The following is an 18914-nucleotide window of genomic DNA, read 5'->3' as shown; positions in this document are numbered from 1 at the left end:
TGCCTAGAAGAACTTTTTTGTTTTGTTTTTTTTTTTTTTTTTGGTTTTTCGAGACAGGGTTTCTCTGTGTAGCTTTGCGCCTTTCCTGGAACTCGCTTTGGAGACCAGGCTGGCCTCGAACTCACAGAGATCCACCTGGCTCTGCCTCCCGAGTGCTGGGATTAAAGGCGTGCGCCACCACCGCCCGGCTTGTTTTTTGTTTTTTAAACTTGGTTATTTTTGTTTATTTGTTTGTTTTGGTTTTGGTTTTTGAGACAGGGTTTCTCTGTGTAGTCCTGGCTATCCTGGATCTTACTCTGGAGACCAGGCTGGTCTCTACTTCCCAAGTGCTGGGATTAAAGGTGTGTAGCCCCACCGCCCAACTTTTAAACTTTGTTTTATTTTATTATTTTTGTGTGTATGAGTATTTTGCCTGCATGTATATCTGTTCTATGTATGTGCAGTGGGGAGGGAGGTTACCTACCACTCCCACATTTCCCCAGAGTGCTCTTAAGTAGGAGCAGTAGGAAATATTAGATAGAAGGATTTAGAGGAGGGGAGAAACAGATGGAAAATACAAGATAGCCTTGAGAGGGCCTGGAACCTATTCCATCCGGCCTCAACTGTCTCTGCCCTAGGGTATTTATAGGAATGCCAAGGGGTGGAGCAAAAGACCTCCCCCCAGCACAGCCAAGTGCAGACCATCTCAGACACCTGCACTCAGGCCCGTGGTCCAATCATCCTCTCTATGTAGACCTGCTGGATAAAGCCACTGGGAAACCTGAAATGGGCTCCCACAATGCAGTGCCTTCTGAGGCTGGAAGAGGGTGTTGAGTCCCTTTGGGACTGGATTTACAGTGGTGATAAACTGCTTGGGATCAAAAGGGGGTCCTCTGGAAAAGTAGACAGTGTTCTTAACTGCTGAGCTATTGCTCCAGCCCTGAATTTATTTTATTTTTATGTGTATGAGTTTTGACTTTATGTATGTATGTATACCACATGTGTTCCTTACACCTGCTGAGGTCAGAAGAGGATGTGGAATCTTCAGAAACTGAATGGATGGTTGTGAGCCCCATTGTGGGTGCTGAGAACTGAACTCAGGTCCTCTGCAAGAGCAGCAGGTGCTTCTGACTGCTGAACGATCGCTCCAGTTCTCCAGAACTTAATTTGAATGTCTTTTCTTTTGAAATTTTTTAAGTCAGTGCTCTCTCTGGCAGTTTTAAAATGATGCATGGAGAAGTTAACTATGTTACATAATTTTGAAGGATTGAAAGTGATTGTGACAGCCAGGGCCACCTTATCTTGAAAAACAAACCAAAAAAAAAAAAAAAACAACCAAAAAACAAAAAACAAAAAAACAACACACACCCCCCCCAACAAAGTTGAAAAACAAATTGTCCAAATAACCAGTGATGAATTTTTTCTCGTTTTCTGATTTGCCAAAATAGGTAGCAAAAGATATGGCGGCGGCAGCTGTGCGATGCATCAGAAAGGAGATGAGGGATCTGTATGTCAGCATCCAGCCTCTGCAGGAGTCCAGGGACCAAGCCTTCGGCAACGGCAGTGGGATCATGTGAGTGTGTGGACTTACACATTAGTAGAAACCCTGAAGTCATCATCCATCAGAGTGGAAGGGTGTTTGCTCAGTTGAGGGTTCTACAACATATTTGTAAGGACATTCTACCTAAAACACCTTTCTGCCTGAAGCTTGGTGTCACGTGGCTGTACTTCTCAAACTCAAGAGACAGGGCCAAGAGTCACAAGTTTGAGGACAGCCTGGGCTTTTACCAAGATACTGCCTTAAATTAGTCGTAAGCAAAACACCAAAAAAATGGTCATCGTGGTTTTTCCCCTGAGGTATTTTGTGATTCTTGCACTTTGTAAGCATTTATCTGTGGGTCCTATGACCGTAATTCAAGCAACTCCAGATAAAAGTATTTGGGAAAAACAAGTTTATATTCTAAATGCATACAGACATTTTTTCCCCTTGTCATTCCTTAAACAGTACAGTGTAACAACTATAACAAAGTGTGTACATTACAGTCGGAGTCTAAGGAATCTAGAGACGATTCAGAGTGTATAGGAGGATGTGCCCACAAGTTTGGTGTCAGTGTTATGTCATTTCTCTTTTGTTTTTGTTTTTTGAAACAAGGTCTCATGTAGTGTAGCCTGACTTTGAATTTTCTGTATGTTAAAGGATAGCCTTGAACTCATGATCCTCCTGCCTCCTTTCTGGGAGGATAGGGATGTCCCACATGCTCAGCATGTTGCTTGGTTTGGTGAGACAGATCTTACTCTGTAGTCCAGGCTGGCCTCAGATTGTCAGTATTCCTGGTGCCTCCCAACCCAAGTGCTGGATTTACAGGTGTGAACTAGTTGATACAATACCATTTAAAGGACTTAGGCATCCTTGGATTTCAGTATCCTTGTGTAGATCCTGGAATGAACTCTCCGTGAATACTGAGGGACAGTTGTAGTGAACTTAAATTTCTCTTAAGATTTATTATTTTAGTTACGTGTATGTGTGGGTCTGTGCATATGAGTGCAGGCATCTGTGGAGTACAGGAGAGGGCGTCAGTTCTCTTGGAGCTGGAGTTCTAAGCACTTGTGAGCTGCCCTCAGTGAGTGCTGGGTACTGAACTTGGGTCCTCTGCAAGAGCAGTTTTCTTAACCACTGAGCTGTCTTTCCAGCCCCCTGAATGTAAATATTTAAGCTAATCAGAAAGTAATCTGTGGAGCTAATGCTAATAGAAATGTTTCCAGTTTTTTAAAGATACCTCAAGTATGAAATTAATTTACAAATACTTAGGATGGTAATGATGTCTTTTAAAAATACTATGTTAACCCAGTTAGGAGTTAAGTTACGAAAATTCTTTAATTGATGCTTTTGAGGTGCAGAAGTACAGTGTTTTGTGGATCCTTACATTTCACACCACCTCATTCAGAAGTTTACAAAGTTTAAAGTAAGCGCTTGCCTTCTTTGCTCTAGTACTGTGTAATAAAAGCCTCGGCCAGAACTGAGTTTGTATGAAGATCTTTTTATGTAAGATGACCATAGAGTGCTTTGTAACGCTGTGTGCGGGTAACCACTTAGTGCTAATGACAGAATGAATACCTTGTACGTATGAGAGTAGAATCTGCTGAATTTTTGCTCAAAGGAATCCCATTGCCCCTAGAGGGCTGGTGGGGGATTGTTAGCGACGTCACTGTCTGTGGGAGGAGTTCCGCTACTGCAGTGTGGTAACCAGATTTAATTTTTCTGTTTAACAGTAATTTACGTGGAATTTAGAGTATTACAGTGTTGGTAATTATACTTTTTTTCCTCTTATGTAGCATTGTTGCTGAGACATCTACTGGCTGCTTGTTTGCTGGATCATCACTTGGCAAAAGAGGTATACATGAAGGAGAGGGGTCTATAATTCCCGTTGTCATTAAAAGAATCTTTATCTCCTCACCGTAGACTGTTGAGAATGATGACTGACTTACGTAAAAGATAGAGTCAACTATTAGAGCTAGCAAATTTTTCGTCTCTCCCAACTTTGTATTTTGAGAAAATTTCAGACCTCAAGTAGTCCTTCATACACCCTCTCCTAGGTGCACATTGTGACTATTTAGCTACATGTTATGTGCATTTCTGAACTGTTCCAACATTCATTGTGGGTGCCACGCCTCAGTCATGAAATTGCAGCATGCATTTCCAAATACCGACAGATTCACAGTGCCGGCTTACACCTGAAGAATTTGTTGCACAGACATGCCCACACGTTAACTTAAACAAGTTGCCTAGAAGCAGTGTGGGATTTATTTATGTTCACATAGTGTTGAGCCATCACGGTTATTGACTCTTTTATTCTACTTTATTAGTTTATTTGGTGTTCTTCAAACAAGGTTAGCCCTTGTTAGCCTGTAATCATTGCGTAGCCCAGCCTGGCAATCCTCCTGTCGTAGCTTTCCAAGTGCTGGGATTGCAGACATGTGCTACTGGGCCCAGCTTAGGCTGTCTTTAGTGCAGAATTCTTTGTCTTTTATTTTTAACTCTCAAGAAACTGACATTTGGACAAGTTCAGGACATTTTTCTCAGTAGAATTCCTCGTAGTTTGGGTTTGCCTGGTTGTCTCGTGCTCAGGACTTTCCTGTGAACATTTTGAGGAGGAATCTTGCAAAGATGATTTCGTATACAGCTTTTCTAGACAATTTCCTCAAGGTGTATGTGTGTGTGTGTGTTTTATATATATGATCCAGTAAATGTATAGATAGAAAATACAAACAAAATTGACTTATTCTGAGTTCCTAAGAAATTTTTATTTGCAGCCAAGGATTTCTTTTAAAGAATATAGGAGAATTTGACTTTGTTACTTCTGATTGAGTTATTTTGTATTTTATCTTTGTACCAAAGACTTAGGATGTGTAGAAAAGTAGTAATAGAACAAGGGACGTACTCAGAATGGTTAGCACCTGTTTGGATCTTTTTGTTTGGGTTTTGTTGTGTGCAGTGAATGGTATCTTGCCCTCAACCTCAAGCCTCCTGCGTCAGCCTCCCTAACTTCTGGGTTCAGCAGTGAAAGGACTAAACTTTAAATGTTTGCTCTGGGAGTGTCACCTGTTCTTTTTAGGATAATACAGAAAAATTCTTCATATTCTGATGAAATTTTCTGTGACTAATTCTAACTTGTGTAAATCACAAGTTTTAGTTTGGAAACTGAGGTATAGCTTTGGGTTATAACTTTGTTATAAACTGGCCTTATAATGAATTTTTTAAAAATTAAATTATGAGTGTTTTGCCTACATGTACCTCTGTGCACCACTTTCGTGCCTGGTACCCAGGGAGATCAGAAGACGGTGTTGGACCCTCTGGAACTCAAATTACAGACAATTGTGAGCTAACATGTGGGTGCTGGGAATTGAATCTGGGTCCTCTGGAAGAGCAGCCAATGCTCTTGACTGTGTATCCTTCTCCAATCCCTGCTTTTTTGTTTTTGTATTTATTTTTCATAGTTTTGGATAAGCTAGGGCCTCACACATTCAAGGTAGGTGCTTAAGCACTGAGCCACATCCCTAGCCCATGAGTAGTATTTTTAAGAAATACATGCCACAGAGCTCACATGGAGGTCAGAAGACAGCTTTCAGGAGCTGGTTCTCTCTTCTCACCGTGTGATTTTTGAGGCTTGAACTTGGGGCATCCGGCTTGGCTACAGGTGCCTTTACTGGCTGAACCATCTCACTGGCTCCATAATTGGTATTTCTTAAGCAGGCACAGCCTGTTTTTCCTCCACTTGTGCATTGATGCATTGGCATTTCTCAAGTTTCGGAAGATTAAATAACGTAAGGTCCTTCCTAAAAAGTGCATTGGTTAAGTTCAGAGCCTTAAAAAAAGTTACCTCAGTGCTAATTGGGAGGTACCAAATAAACTTTTTGTTTTTCTGGGACAGAATTTCACTCGGTAGGCCAGGCTGGCCTTGATCCTGGAACAATCCTGTGTAGGTTCCCAAGTGCTGGGATTTCAAATATGTGTTACCTTATTCAGTTCCGTTAAACTTGGTGACTTGGAGTAATTTGTTGTTATTTTCTTTATGATTACACCTGCTGTTTTAGGTGTGAATGCAGACAAGGTTGGAATTGAAGCTGCTGAAATGCTGTTAGCAAATCTTAGACATGGTGGCACTGTGGACGAGTATCTACAAGACCAGGTAATGGCAATGGCACCTGCAGGATCAAAACCATCCTTCCTGCTGGATTGGAACATAATTATGTTGAACACAAAATGTCTTTAGATGTGCCATCAAATATCCAGACACTTTTGTCTCATTCTCTTGGTCTCAATGCAAGGTATTTCTGCTCAGATGTGTCTATCCTGGAACTTTTAATTAATTTATTTTTTTTTGAGACAGGATCTTGCCTTCTAGCCCAAACTGATTTTGAATTCTAAGCATACACTTTGCCTCTTGAGTGCTGGGATTACAGATATATGTCACCATACTTGGCTCGAATATAGTTTTTTCACATGCTGTTTAATTATAGAAAGTTCTATTCCAATCATTTGAAAAGTTTTCTCCTAGAATATTCCTGGAGTTTCAGTCCCTACCTTTTTTGGCCTGGCTTTCACACACTTGCTTTCTTCTTGGTGTATTTTCTTTGCTTGGTTCTGAAATGCTCTTCTCTCTTCTAGTCACTTTGCTACTTAGTGCTGTTTTCTTGTCAGTTTTTTCATTTATTTAAGAATTTTTTTTACTCATTTTGTATGTCAACCACAGATCCCCCTCTCATCCCTCTTCCTGTTCCCCTTCAGCCTCCCCTCCACCCGACCACCTCCTCCAAAAGGGTAAGGGCTCCAGCAAAACCTGGTACATTCAGTTGAGGCAGGATCAAGCAGTATCAAGGCTGAGCAAGGCATCCCACCATAGGTAATGGGCTCAAAAAAGCCAGTTCATACACTAGGGATAGATCCTGATCCCACTGCCAGGGGCCCCTCAAACAGACCAAGCTATACAACTGTCTCCCGTATGCAGAGGGCTTAGTCTGGTCCTATGCAGGCTCCACAGCTGTAGGTCTAAAGATCGTGAGTTCCTACAAGTTTGGCTCAGTTGTCTCTGTAGATTCCCTCATCATGATCTTGACCTCCTCCCCTCCTCCCCTCCTCCCCCTGTTCATATAATTCCTCTTCCCTCTCTTCGACTGAATTCTCTGGAGCTAGGCCTGATGCATGGTTGTAGATCTCTGCATCTGCTTCCATCAGTTACTGAATGGAGGCTCTATGATGACAGTCAGGGTATTCACCAATCTGATTACCAGGGTAAGCCAGCTCAGGCACCCGCTCCACTATTACTAGTAGTCTAATCTGGGGTCGTCTTTGTAGATTCCTAGGAATTTCCCTAGCACCAGGTTTCTCCCTTACCCCATAATGTTTCCCTCTATCAAGATACCTCTTTCATTGCTCTCTCACTCTGTCCCTCCCCCAACTAGACCAGCCCGTTCCCTCATGTTCTCATCCCCCATCCCCTCTCCTCTATTTTACACCCCCTCGTTTACTCATGGAAATCTCTTCTGTTTCTTTTTCCCAAGGCAATCCATGTTTCCTTCTTAGGGTCCTTCTTGCTTCCTAGCTTCTCTGGAGCTGTGGGTTATAGTCTGGTTATCCTTTGCTTTACATCTAGTATCTACTTATAAGTGAGTACATGCCATGTTTGTCCTTCTGAGTCTGGGTTACCTCACTCAGGATGATATTTTCTAGTTCCATCCATTTGCCTGCAAATGTAGCTAGAGTTTTTCTGCCTGGCCCACAGTCAGGGCAAATCTCTCTCACCTGCCAGTCCCAAGCCGCTCAAACCCGATCAAGTAAACACAGAGACTTATATTGGTTACAAACTGTATGGCCGTGGCAGGCTTCTTGCTAACTGTTCTTACAGCTTAAATTAATCCATTTCTATTAATCTATACCTTGCCACGTGGCTTGTGGCTTACCGGTACTTTACATCTTCCTTGTCCTGATGGCGGCTCGCAGTGTCTCCCCTCCCAGCTTCCTGTTCTCTCAATTTTCCTCTCTGTTAGTCCCGCCTATACTTCCTGCCTGGCCACTGCCAATCAGTGATTTATTCATTGACCAATCAGCAACACATTTGACATACAGACCATCCCACAGCATGCAAATTTCATGATATCATTGTTTTTTACAGCTGAGTAATACTCCATTGTGTATATGTACCACATTTTCTTTACTCACTCTTTGGTTGAAGGGCATCTAGTTTGTGTCCAGGTTCTGGCTATTACAAATAATGCTGCTATGAACATAGTTGATCAAGTGTCCTTGTGGTATACTTGAGCATTCCTTGGGTATATGCCCAAGAGTGGTATGGCTGGGTCTTGAGGTAGGTTGATTCCAAATTTTCTGAGAAACCACCATACTGATTTCCAAAGTGGCTGTACAAGTTTGCATTCCTACCAACAGTGGAGGAGTGTTCTCCTTGCTCCACATCCTCTCCAGCATAAGCTATCATCAGTGTTTTTGATCTTAGCCATTCTGACGGGTGTAAGATACTCTCAGAGTCGTTTTGATTTGCATTTCCCTGATGACTAAGGATGTTGAGCAATTCCTTAAATGTCTTTTGGCCATTTGGGATTCTTCTGTTGAGAATTCTCTGTTTAGCTCTGTAGCCCATTTTTTAAATTGGATTGTTCTGTATTTGGATATCTAGTTTCTTGAATTCTTTATATGTTTTGGAGATCAGCCCTCTGTCAGATGTGGGGTTTGTGAATTTTTTTTTTCCATTCTGTAAGCTGTCATTTTGTCTTATTGACTGTCCTTTGCCTTACAGAAGCTTCTCAGTTTCAGGAGGTCTCATTTATTAATTGTTGCTCTCAGTGTCTGTGCTACTGGTATTATATTTAGGAAGTGGTCTCCTGTGCCAATGCATTCTAGACTACTTCCTACTTTCTTTTCTGTAAGGTTCAATGTAACTGGTTTTATATTGAGGTATTTGATTCACTTGGACTTGAGTTTTGTGCATGGCGATAGATATGGATCTATTTGGAATCTTCTACATGTTGACATCCAGTTATGCCAGCATCATTTGTTGAAGGTGCTTCCCCCCCCACCCCCATTGTACAGTTTTGGCTTCTTTGTCAAAAATCAGGTGTTCATAGGTGTGTGGGTTAATGTCAGGGTCTTCAGTTCAATTCCATTGGTCCACATTTTTTATGCCAGTACCAAGCTGTTTTTATTACTATAGTTCTCTAATAGAGCTTGAGGTCAGGGATGGTGATGCCTCCAGAGGTTGCTTTATTGTACAGGATTGTTTTAGCTAGCCTGGGTTTTTTACCTTTCCATATGAAGTTGAGTATTGTTCTTTCCAAGTCTGTGAAGAATTGTGTTGGAATTTTGATGGGGATTGCATTGAATCTGTAGATTGCTTTTGATAAGATTGCCATTTTTACTGTTAATCCTACCTATCCATGAACATGGGAGATCTTTCCATTTTCTGATATCTTCTTTGATTTCTTTCTTCAGAGACTTAAAGTTCTTGTCATACAGGTCCTTCGCTTGTTTAGTTAGAGTTACCCCAAGGTATTTTATATTATTTGTGGCTATTGTAAAGGGTGATGTTTTCTGATTTCTTTCTCAGCCCATCTATCATTGGTATATAGGAGAGCTACTAATTTTTTTTTTTTTAGTTAATCTTTTATCCTGACACATTACTGAAGGTGTTTATCAGTTGTAGAATATTTGAGGTCACTTATATATACTATCCTATCATCTGCAAATATTGAAAGTTTGACTACTTCTTTCCAATTTGTATCCCTTTGATCTCCTTTTGTTGTCTTACTGCTCTAGCTAGGACTTCGAGTACTATATTGAATAGATATTGGGAGAGTGGACAGCCTTGTCTTGTTCCTGATTTTAGTGGAATCACTTTGAGTTTCTCTCCATTTAATTTGATGTTGGCTGTCTGCTTGCTGTAAATTGCCTTTATTGTGTTTAGGTATGTTCCTTGTATTCCTGCTCTCTCCAAGACCTTTATCATGAAGGGGTGTTGGATTTTGTCAAAGGCTTTCTTCTAATGAGATGATCATGTGTTTTTTTTTTTTCTTTCAGTTTGTTTATATGGTGTATTTACATTGACAGATTTTTGTATGTTGAACCATCCCTGCATCTTTGGGATGAAGCCTACTTGATCATGGTGGATGATTTTTAATGTGTTCTTGGATTGGATTTGCCAGTATTTTATTGAGTATTTTTGCATCAATGTTCATGGGGGAGATTGGTCTGTAGTTCTCTTTCTTTGTTGCATCTTTGTGTGGTTTGGGTATCATGGTAACTGTAGCCTCATAAAAAGTTTGGCAATGTTTCTTCTGTTTCTGTTGTGTGGAATACTTTGAAGAGTATTGGTATTAGCTCGTCTTTGAAATTCTGGTAGAATTCTGTGCTGAAACCATCTGGCCCTGGGCTTTTTTTGGTTGAGAGACTTTTAATAACTGCTTCTATTTCCTTAGGGGTTATTGGTCTATTTAAATCACTTTGGCAGCACATATACTAATATTGGAATGATACAGAGAAGATTAGCATGGCCCCTGCACAAGGATGACACGCAAATTTGTGAAGCGTTCCATATTTAAAAAAAAAAAAATTGTTTGGTTTCTGTCTTGATTTAATTTGGGTATGTGGTACTTATCCAGAAAATTGTTCAGAAAATTCTTGTAGATTTTCCAATTTCGTGGAGTATAGGTTTTTTTGTCTTTATTTATTTATTTATTTACTTACTTATTTTTAGGATTTATTTATTTATTATGTATACAGCATGTATGACTGCAGGCCAGAAGAGGGCACCAGATCTCCTCACAGATGGTTGTGAGCCACCATGTAGTTGCTGGGAATTGAACTCAGGACCTCTAGAAGATCAGTCAGTGCTCTTGACCTCTGAGCCATCTCTCCAGCCCCAGAGTACAGGTTTTTGAAGTATGATTCTCTAGATTTCCTCATTGTCTGTTGTTATGTCTCCCTTTTCATTTCTGATTTTGTTAATTTCGATATTCTCTGCCTTTTGGTTAGTTTGGATAAGGGTTTGTGTGTCTTGTTGATTTTCTCAAAGAACCAACTCTTTCATTGATTTTTTTTTTTTTTGCATTGTTCTCTTTGTTTCTATTTTATTGATTTCAGCCCTCAATTTGATTATTTCCTGGCATCTGTTTCTCCTGGGTGAGTTTGCTTCTTTTTGTTCTAGAGCTTTCAGGTGTGCTGTTAAGTTGCTAGTGTGAGATTTCTTCAACTTCTTTATGTAGGCATTTAATGCTGTGAATTTTCTCTTAGCACTGCTTTCATAGTGTCCCATAAGTTTAGGTATGTTGTACATTCATTTTCATTGAATTCTAGGAAGTCTTTAATTTCTTTATTTCTTCTTTGACCCAGTGGTAGTTCAGTTGAGTGTTGTTTAGTTTCCATGAGTTTGTAGGCTTTCTGTAATTTGTGTTGCTGTTGAATTCTAACTTTAAGCCATGGTGGTCTGATAAAATACAGGAGGTTATTCTAATTTTTTTGTATCTGTTGAGATTTGCTTTGTGACCGAGCATGTGTTCAATTTTAGAGAAGTTTCTACGGGGTGCTGAGAAGAAGGTATATTCTTTTGTCTTAGGGTGGAATATTCTGTAGATATCTGTTAAGTCCATTTGAGTCATAATGTCTGTTAGTTCTCTTATTTCTCTGTTAAGTTTCTGTCTGGCAGACCTGTCCATTGGTGAGAGTGGGATGTTGAAGTCTCTCACTATTAGTGTGTGGGGTTTTATGTGTGGTTTAAGCTTTAGTAATGTTTCTTTTACAAATATAGTTGCCCTTGTTGTATTGGGGCATAAATGTTCAGAATTGAGACTTCATCTTGATGGATTTTTCCTGTGATGAATATGTAATGTCCTTTTCGATCTCTTTTGAGTAATTTTAGTTTGAAGTCTATTTTGTTAGATACTAGGATAGCTACACCGGCTTGCTACTTAAGCCCATTTGATTGGAAAGTCTTTTCCAAGCCTTTTACCCTGAGGGGGATGGAGTAGGGCTTGTAGATTACAGGGTCAAATGGGTAGGGTGGTCAGGCCTGTCCACAGGAGTCTTGCCTGCTGGCCTGCAGCTGGGGCTGCAATGGGTGGGGGTAGGGGACACTTCTTCTTGTCAGTTTTAAAGTGCTTGAGGCTCATGCTCTCTTACCTATTTTTTCTTGATTACTTTTTCCAGTCTCATGACTTAAGTACCAATTGTGTAGTGACAACTCCCAGATTCATCACTGCCCAGACTTTCCTTAAGTGCTCATTCATTTTCCTGTGCCTGGTGATGCCTCAGCTGGGATATGTCACAGGCTCTCAAACCCAAGAGCGGACTCACATTGGGAAGTACACTTCACTTGAATGTTTGTATCTCCACTCTTCTTTGGAGACAAGGTCTCACTCTCTAGCCTCACATCCACCACCCCGCCTCAGCCTCTGCAGTGTTGGGATTACAGGCATGCACTTCCAGGCTTGGCAGAGAAGACATTTTTATATTTCACTGTCTGTACACTTTCCTTTCTACCATATCTTCCTCTCAAGTCACCAGTCAGCTTTTAGAGCTGTGTTCGCAGGCTGGCCGGTGGTAGAGCTCTTGCCTAACGTGCCTGGAGTCTTGTGGTTGATCTCAGAACAGAGGAGAAAAAGGGGAAGGAAGAGGGGGACTCTGCAGGATTTCTTGACCGTTTTCTTGGAACAGTTCTCCTTATGTTCAGTCATTTCCTTTTTGCCTAAATCCGTATTCCCAGGAATTCTGTAGTCTCCGTTTGCCTTTTAAAATCTGACGTTAGAAGGGAAGAGCTTGTCTTGTATGCCAGCTTGCAGAAATATTTGGTCTAATTAGTGTAACAATGTCCAGCTCTCTATTTTATTCTGAAACATCAATTTTTAAAAGTTAGTCTTGCTAAACATTAATCAAGCCACAGACTCTGGTTGACACATTCTCTGTCACCATCTAAAGCTTCTGGAAACAAAGAAAATGCAGATTATTCTTGTAATTCCTTTTTAAATCTATTTTGATTTCTAGTAGCATTTTCCTTATGGGTGGCTGTGGAATTGGAAATTCTGAGTATTTGGATATTTGTGAGATTTTTTTTCTTCTTTGTTCTTTTTTAATAGCTGATTATTTTCATGGCGCTAGCCAATGGAATTTCCAGAATAAAAACAGGACCAGTCACACTGCACACACAAACTGCTATTCATTTTGCTGAACAACTAGCCAAGGTGAGTATTCTGTTAGCAAGAGCAACTGGGTTAATAAACGGGAAACCCAGTAGTAATCACAGTTGATGCCGCTCCTGGGCTCCCTACGTGGCAGGCTCTTAGCTCCCTCAGCATCTGTCTGTGTGTTGTACTCTGTGTGAAATGGTGGGTGCTGTGCGTAAAATGAGCAGAGAGGGGGCTGTTTAGTGTATAGTTCTGTTCACAGCCTGGGCTTTGAGCACACCTGGAGGACGTTTTTGAAGGTCCTGTGGTTCTGCAGCCATCAGTGAAGGCATTCTGCCTTTAATACTGTGTGAGTTCATGTTTGTACCTTTTCTTCAGGATTCTTAACTAAAAAGAGAGAGAGAGAGAGAGAAAGATGAGTATATATTTCACCATGAAACTAATGTTAATTTCTTTGTAGAAAATGTATAAACTATTTCCTCTGGGTAGTAAAGCCACTGTGGAGTTTTTTCCCTTTTCAGATTGCGTCTCACTTTTTTTTACTATGAATACACACAGCTTCTTCTTTTCCTTTTCCAGTACCAGAGCATATTTTTATTTTGGAATTTCTCTTTTACTTTTTGCATGGTTTTAGTTTAGTTTTATTGAGTCAGGGTCTCAGTCTATATTTTGAGCTGACTTTGAACTTCGTAAATGGGCCAGTAGAACTTGTGGTCCTCTCGCCTCGCCTCTGGCGTGCTGGGGTACAGCAGAGCCACCACACCCAGATGCTATGTTCTCTGTAATATAATTCTGTAAAATTTATGGCTCAAATTTTATGAGGTTTCTGACTTTTTTGAAATTATAAAAGTAATTCGCATGAGGCATGGTAGTGAATGACTGTAATCCAGCACTTGGGAGTCAGAGGTCAGCTTTGTATACATGGCATGTTTCAGGCCAGCCTAGGCTATAAGGTAGAGACTCTTTCAAAACAAGAGCAATAAAAGGATAAAAGAACTACATCAAACTCTCTAAAGAATAGTCTTTTTTTATTTTTTTTTTATTGACAATAGTTATTTTCATACAAAATATTCTGATCATGGGTTCCCCTCTTTGATCTCCTTCCAGATCCTCCCCACCTTCCCATACTTCCACCTCAACACCTTACTTAAGAAAACAAAGTAAAAAAGACAAACAAGAGTAAAACAAAGTAAACAACCATAAAAAAGAAGCAAAGAACACCACACATTCTCATTCTCTCTCATTCTCTCTCTCTCTCTCTCTCTCTCTCTCTCTCTCATTGTAGCACTTGGGAAGTGGAGGCAGGAGGATCAGGAGTTCGAGGCCAGCCAGTGCTGTATAGCAAGACCCTGTGTCAAATCTTCACTCCCTCTATCACCAAAAATAGTTCACTAGCTAAAGAAAAGTTAGCATCGCAGCTGTGGAGGTGCACAGAGCCGGCCCTGCTTTTCCTCTCCGTGCAGTCCTTAGAACGTCTACCTGAGTTTCGGTTGTTGTCGTTGTAAGGAATAGATAGGTGTCACTTAAATCAAGAAAAGCCTGATAAGAAGGCAGATAATATCTGATGACAAGAGTGAATTAACTCTTTTATAATGTCCTTCATTCCCTGTTTCTAGCTTTTTTTTTTTTATTGTTCTGAGAGTCCAAACCAATGATCTGTGCATTTTGGACAAGCATTCTATCATTGAGCTTCATCCTATTATTATTTTTTTCTTTTTCTTTTTTTTCTCTATTATTATTTTTCAGTTTATTTTTATTTTATTTTATATTTATGGATGGTTTGTCTGCATTTATGTCGGTATCATATTTGTGCCTGATTCCCTGAGAAACTAGAAAAGGGTGTCTGGTCCCCAGGAGCTGGAGTTAGCAGTGATTGTGAGCCTCCCTGTGGGTGCTGGAATTGAATCTGGGTCCTCTACAGGAACAGCCAGTGCTCTTACGGGCACAGCCATCTCTTCAGCCCCCTGCGCTTACCTTTATTTCTACTTCCGCTGTATTTACACTTATTACTCTTCTCCGTCATAGACTGATGTTCTTGCTAGTTGCTATCAAGTTTTATTTATTGTAGCCTTAAGTTGTACAATACTTTGTATGTTTGTAGCCACTTACACATTACTTAAGTGAGTCCACAGCAGAAAGTACCCTGAGCTGGGGGGCGGGGGGTTGTGACTTTTGTTTCTTATTCAGCTGTGTGTGTGCATGTGTGTGTGTAGTGGGAGATGTTTTTCTTGAAAAAGGGTCCTACTAAGTGTAGTTTAGGCTGGCTTCAAACTCAAGATTCTCCTACCTCAGCTTTCTGCATGCTGGGCTTATAGGTCTTTACCATCCACACTTGGCTCGTGTGTGTGTGTGTGTGTGTGTGTGTGTGTGTGTGTGTGTGTGTGTGTGTGTAAACAGAATTTCTCTGTGTATCCTTGGCTGTCTTGGAACTTGCTTTGTAGATCAGGCTGGCCTGGAACTGGCCTTGAACTCATTGAGACTCAAGTGCCTCTGCCTCCTGAGTGCTGGGATTAAAGGTATGCACCACCACACCCAGCCCCTTTGTTGTATTTTAACTGGGTGACTTGGGCCAAAGTATCTTTATTTTTCTGTGCTTTAGTGCAAATAGCTCATCTGTAACTTCACCTAGATCTTCTCTTAGGCTCTCTGTAAGTACGCTTAAGCATAAACTTGAAATGATTCCCTATCTATTACTTGTGTTTCATATTTTCACGTTTGTAATTTGAAAAATGCAGACACACAACTACAGAAAGAGTTTGGCTCCCTTGCTCAGTGTTCAGTGTTTCTTCATTCCAGGGTCATTTTTAGCTGTCTACTTGTACAGTTAGTTCACTGTTACATAAACAGAAACTGAAAGCTTGTGAACATGGCTGGTCAGAAAGATCACAGGATGATGGTTTCAGATTGTTGTATTTTAGAGACTCCTAAAACTTAAGGCATACTTGAAATCCCTTGGCCAGAATCTCAAACCTGTTCAGTTGTTTTGAGTTAAATTCAGTTTTGTTAATAGGAACTACATTTTCCTTAAAAATGATGCTTCCAGAGCACAGTGACAGATCACATACTTCAAAGCCGGCTTTAGCTAACAAGTGAGAACTGGAGCATTAGGCTCAGTGATGAAGGATGGCAGTCACCACCACCCTCCACCCCACCCACCCTTTCTGAACTAACGTCTTGAATTATGTATTTAGAGGATTAAATTGGCAGGAAAAAATTCGTGAGAGCAAATAATGTCATATCTGACAGGTAAATGATTCAGGCCCATGTTTTAGAACAACAGAGGGGAAGAGAAAAGTTCCCAACAACACTCAGCGCTTCAGAAGCTCCACTTAGCTGCACATATCTCTCTCTGTGTTCTCAGTCAGTGGGTGTGGGGGAGCCTGATTGCTCTGTTCCAACAGACTCCACAACAGTGAACAAGAACCATGGCCCCACGACAAAATAAGCTACTGGATTTCTTTACAAGTCACTTGATTTTTATGTGTGTATCTTCTTCAACAAATGGACTTGATATTAACTGTCTCCTTAACTTCAAATTCTAGGATTGTCCTCTGTCCTCTTCATTGTACTTACATGCTAATATTCTGCTTCCAGGCCAAATTCACTGTGAAGAAGTCAGAAGAGGAAGAAGATGCCTCTAAAGACACTTACATCATCGAGTGTGAAGGAATCGGGATGGCAAATCCACATCTCTAGGGCTTTACCTGAGCAATACCTCCATGTTGTGCTAACTGATTTTCTATATGCTGCAACATAGTGACTAAGAAGTAAGATTGACTGAATTTGGAGGAGACGAAGCCTAGTACTTTGAGATGCTGAGAATGCTTCATCATGTTAAGTTCACCTTGACTGTCTCCTGAGATATAGACAGTGAAAGACAAAACTTGATGAGTATGAGAGTAAATTTCAATATTAAAGTATTGAAATCAGATGTGGTTTATACCCCAAATATGTGCTGCTTCTCTTTTTTTTTAATGTAATAAACTAAGCCAGGGACATAGAGTTGATCTGTAATTCGTGTTACTAGTGACCTCATCTATAGTTTTACTTTCTGTAGTTTGAGCTACCTAGGGTAAACTTTGGTCCTGAAATATTAACTAGAAAATTCGACAGAAATAACTCATCAGTTTTGAATGCAGCTTCTTTCTGAGTAGCATGATGAAATCGCATACCTTCTGTTCTGTCCCACCTGTGAGATGAATCGTTTGTCCAGTATGTCAATATTATTTTTGCCACTGACTTGCCCATGACACACTTAGTAGCTGTTTGCTATCAGATCAGTAGTTGTAGTACTACAGTGTTTGTGTTCAAATGACATTAGAATATTAAAGGCTCCAGTGTGCAGGAGCAGGGGGACTTGACGGTTCAGGTGTGCCCAAAAGAAATGCTTCTGTTAAGTAGCACATCACATCATCTTAACCCTAGCAAGTTCGGCCACATTCATCCCAAACATGTCTGTCTGGCTTGGAGTATTCTAGAATAGTTGAATGCCTTTAGGACAGAAATGTGCCGCATCGCTCTTTGCTGCTTCACAGCTAGCCAACATCTAGGTTCACATCACTCCCTGCTCCCTGTTAGCAGCTGAGGTGGTGGCTCAAGTGAGCCTGGTCTGATGTTTCAGCTCAGTATGTTGTCTCTGTCAGTGCTGCGTGTAGTTCATAAAAACGTGCATGGATCTGCCTTGGATCTTACCTAGTGATATGTTAAACATTGTCCAAGTCAATCCAGAGAGGGTGCTGAAATACCTTCAGGAAATTTGAATTTGTATGTATGGACCAGTCTGCTCAGAGCCAAACATGGTCATCCTTGCCAGTGGTTTCCATAGCCTGGGATAGTAGGTGCAGTTTGCTTCATAGATGAAGGATAATTAATTATATATTCACAAAGTAAGTGAGCCTTGTAAGTTGCTCACTCTGTAATAATTGAGATAGGAGATAGAATTTTATCTTTGAAGTAGAGCTTTTAGAATTATGGTAAGTCGAGGTCTCCCTCAGGCTGGTGTGACCCTTTCTGCTGGTAGGATGTTGTCAGCGGTGTTGAGGGAAGCTGGAGTGCAACCTGGACGTCTTGAGTGTGAGACTCACAGCTCAGCAGCATGAATAGTGAGAGTGTGGTTGACGTTGGTAGGAATGCCCATTGTTAAATCCAGTTCTCTACAAAGGTAGAGAAGGGAGTAACAAAGGTTACTCCCTCGGGAAACTAAATTACTTCTGTTGTAATTCTAACTTGATTTCTGTGTGTAAATAAGAGACCAACAAATAGAAAGAGTTCTGGGGATTTGCCACTCAGTACAGCTCTTTAACATTATTAGACAGGGTCCTCATACTGGCTGTGTACTCCCTGTTTAGCTGAGGCTGGTCTTGAACTCTGATCCTTCTGCCTCCATCTCCCATGTGCTGATATTACAGCACTAAATACACTAACAGCCTGGCTCTTTAAGAATATTTTAGGGACTGATGTAACTCAGTCATAGAGTGCTTGCAATGTGTTCATGAGGCCCTGTGCGTTCTCATGCCCACAAGCACTAAAACTAATATTCCTCAAACTTGTTTTTGACCAAGCTTTTGGTTTCTGTTTGCCTACATCGGGAGTTAATTTAGAGAACTGGTTTCCAACTTTCCCTGCTTACAGATTTCTTCCTCAAATTGAGGAGCCTGAAAGCAGAGCAGGTTAGTGGGTTCTTCTTTTTAGATTCTCTTTCACAGCCTGCCCTTCTTCCTCTTGACAAAAGTCTTTTTTTTTTTTTTTTTGTCCCCAGTCTAATATTGCTGTTATTTTTATCTTACACTCTTCTAGACTGTAAGAAAATCTCCAGGGCACTAGAAATAAAAACTTGATTTATTATTCTCTGAAAGCCTACTCAAAGATACACATTTGTATCTCTGTATATTATGTAAAATGAGCTTCGGTGTTTACATAAATCATTGCAACAGTGCATCTTTAAATAAAGCTAATGTTTATGATTGCCCAATAGATTATTTATCTCATGTGCATGTTGAGTGTGTGGTATATGTGTGTGTATGCATGTGTGTGTATGGGGTGCCGGAGATTGACATCAGGATGCTTTGGGGTGCCGGAGATTGACATCAGGATGCTTTCCTCAGGAGCTCCGGTCACAAGCACTGAACTAAGAGCTGAGTGGTGTGTCTTTAATCCCAGTACTCAGGAGGCAGAGGCAGGATGATTTCTGAGTTTGAGGCCATCTTGGTCTACAGAGTGAGTTCCAGGACAACCAGGGCTACACAGGGAAA

General features: G+C 40.7%; 1 protein-coding gene and 1 non-coding gene across 3 annotated transcripts in view; both read left to right on the top strand.

The window, feature by feature from the left end:
* The window catches only part of Rtca (RNA 3'-terminal phosphate cyclase), a 28877-nt gene extending 10241 nt beyond the window's left edge, over positions 1-18636 (top strand). For both annotated transcript variants that reach the window (XM_052730657.1, XM_052730658.1), the window contains 5 exons: positions 1428-1552; positions 3313-3371; positions 5572-5666; positions 12616-12720; positions 16258-18636. In XM_052730657.1, the coding sequence (XP_052586617.1) occupies positions 1428-1552; positions 3313-3371; positions 5572-5666; positions 12616-12720; positions 16258-16359 (486 nt within the window). In that variant the 3' untranslated portion in view covers positions 16360-18636. The remainder of the gene's footprint in view (positions 1-1427; positions 1553-3312; positions 3372-5571; positions 5667-12615; positions 12721-16257) is intronic.
* Positions 9984-10086, top strand: LOC128106875 (U6 spliceosomal RNA). Its single transcript, XR_008216906.1, has one exon. It is a non-coding gene; the product is annotated as a U6 spliceosomal RNA (small nuclear RNA).
* Positions 18637-18914: the final 278 nt, after the last annotated feature.

The sequence above is a fragment of the Peromyscus californicus genome, unplaced genomic scaffold (assembly GCF_007827085.1).
Source record: "Peromyscus californicus insignis strain IS unplaced genomic scaffold, ASM782708v3 Scaffold_9__1_contigs__length_137607984, whole genome shotgun sequence".
NCBI lineage: Eukaryota > Metazoa > Chordata > Mammalia > Rodentia > Cricetidae > Peromyscus > Peromyscus californicus.
This window is presented reverse-complemented; position numbering and strand designations above follow the sequence as displayed.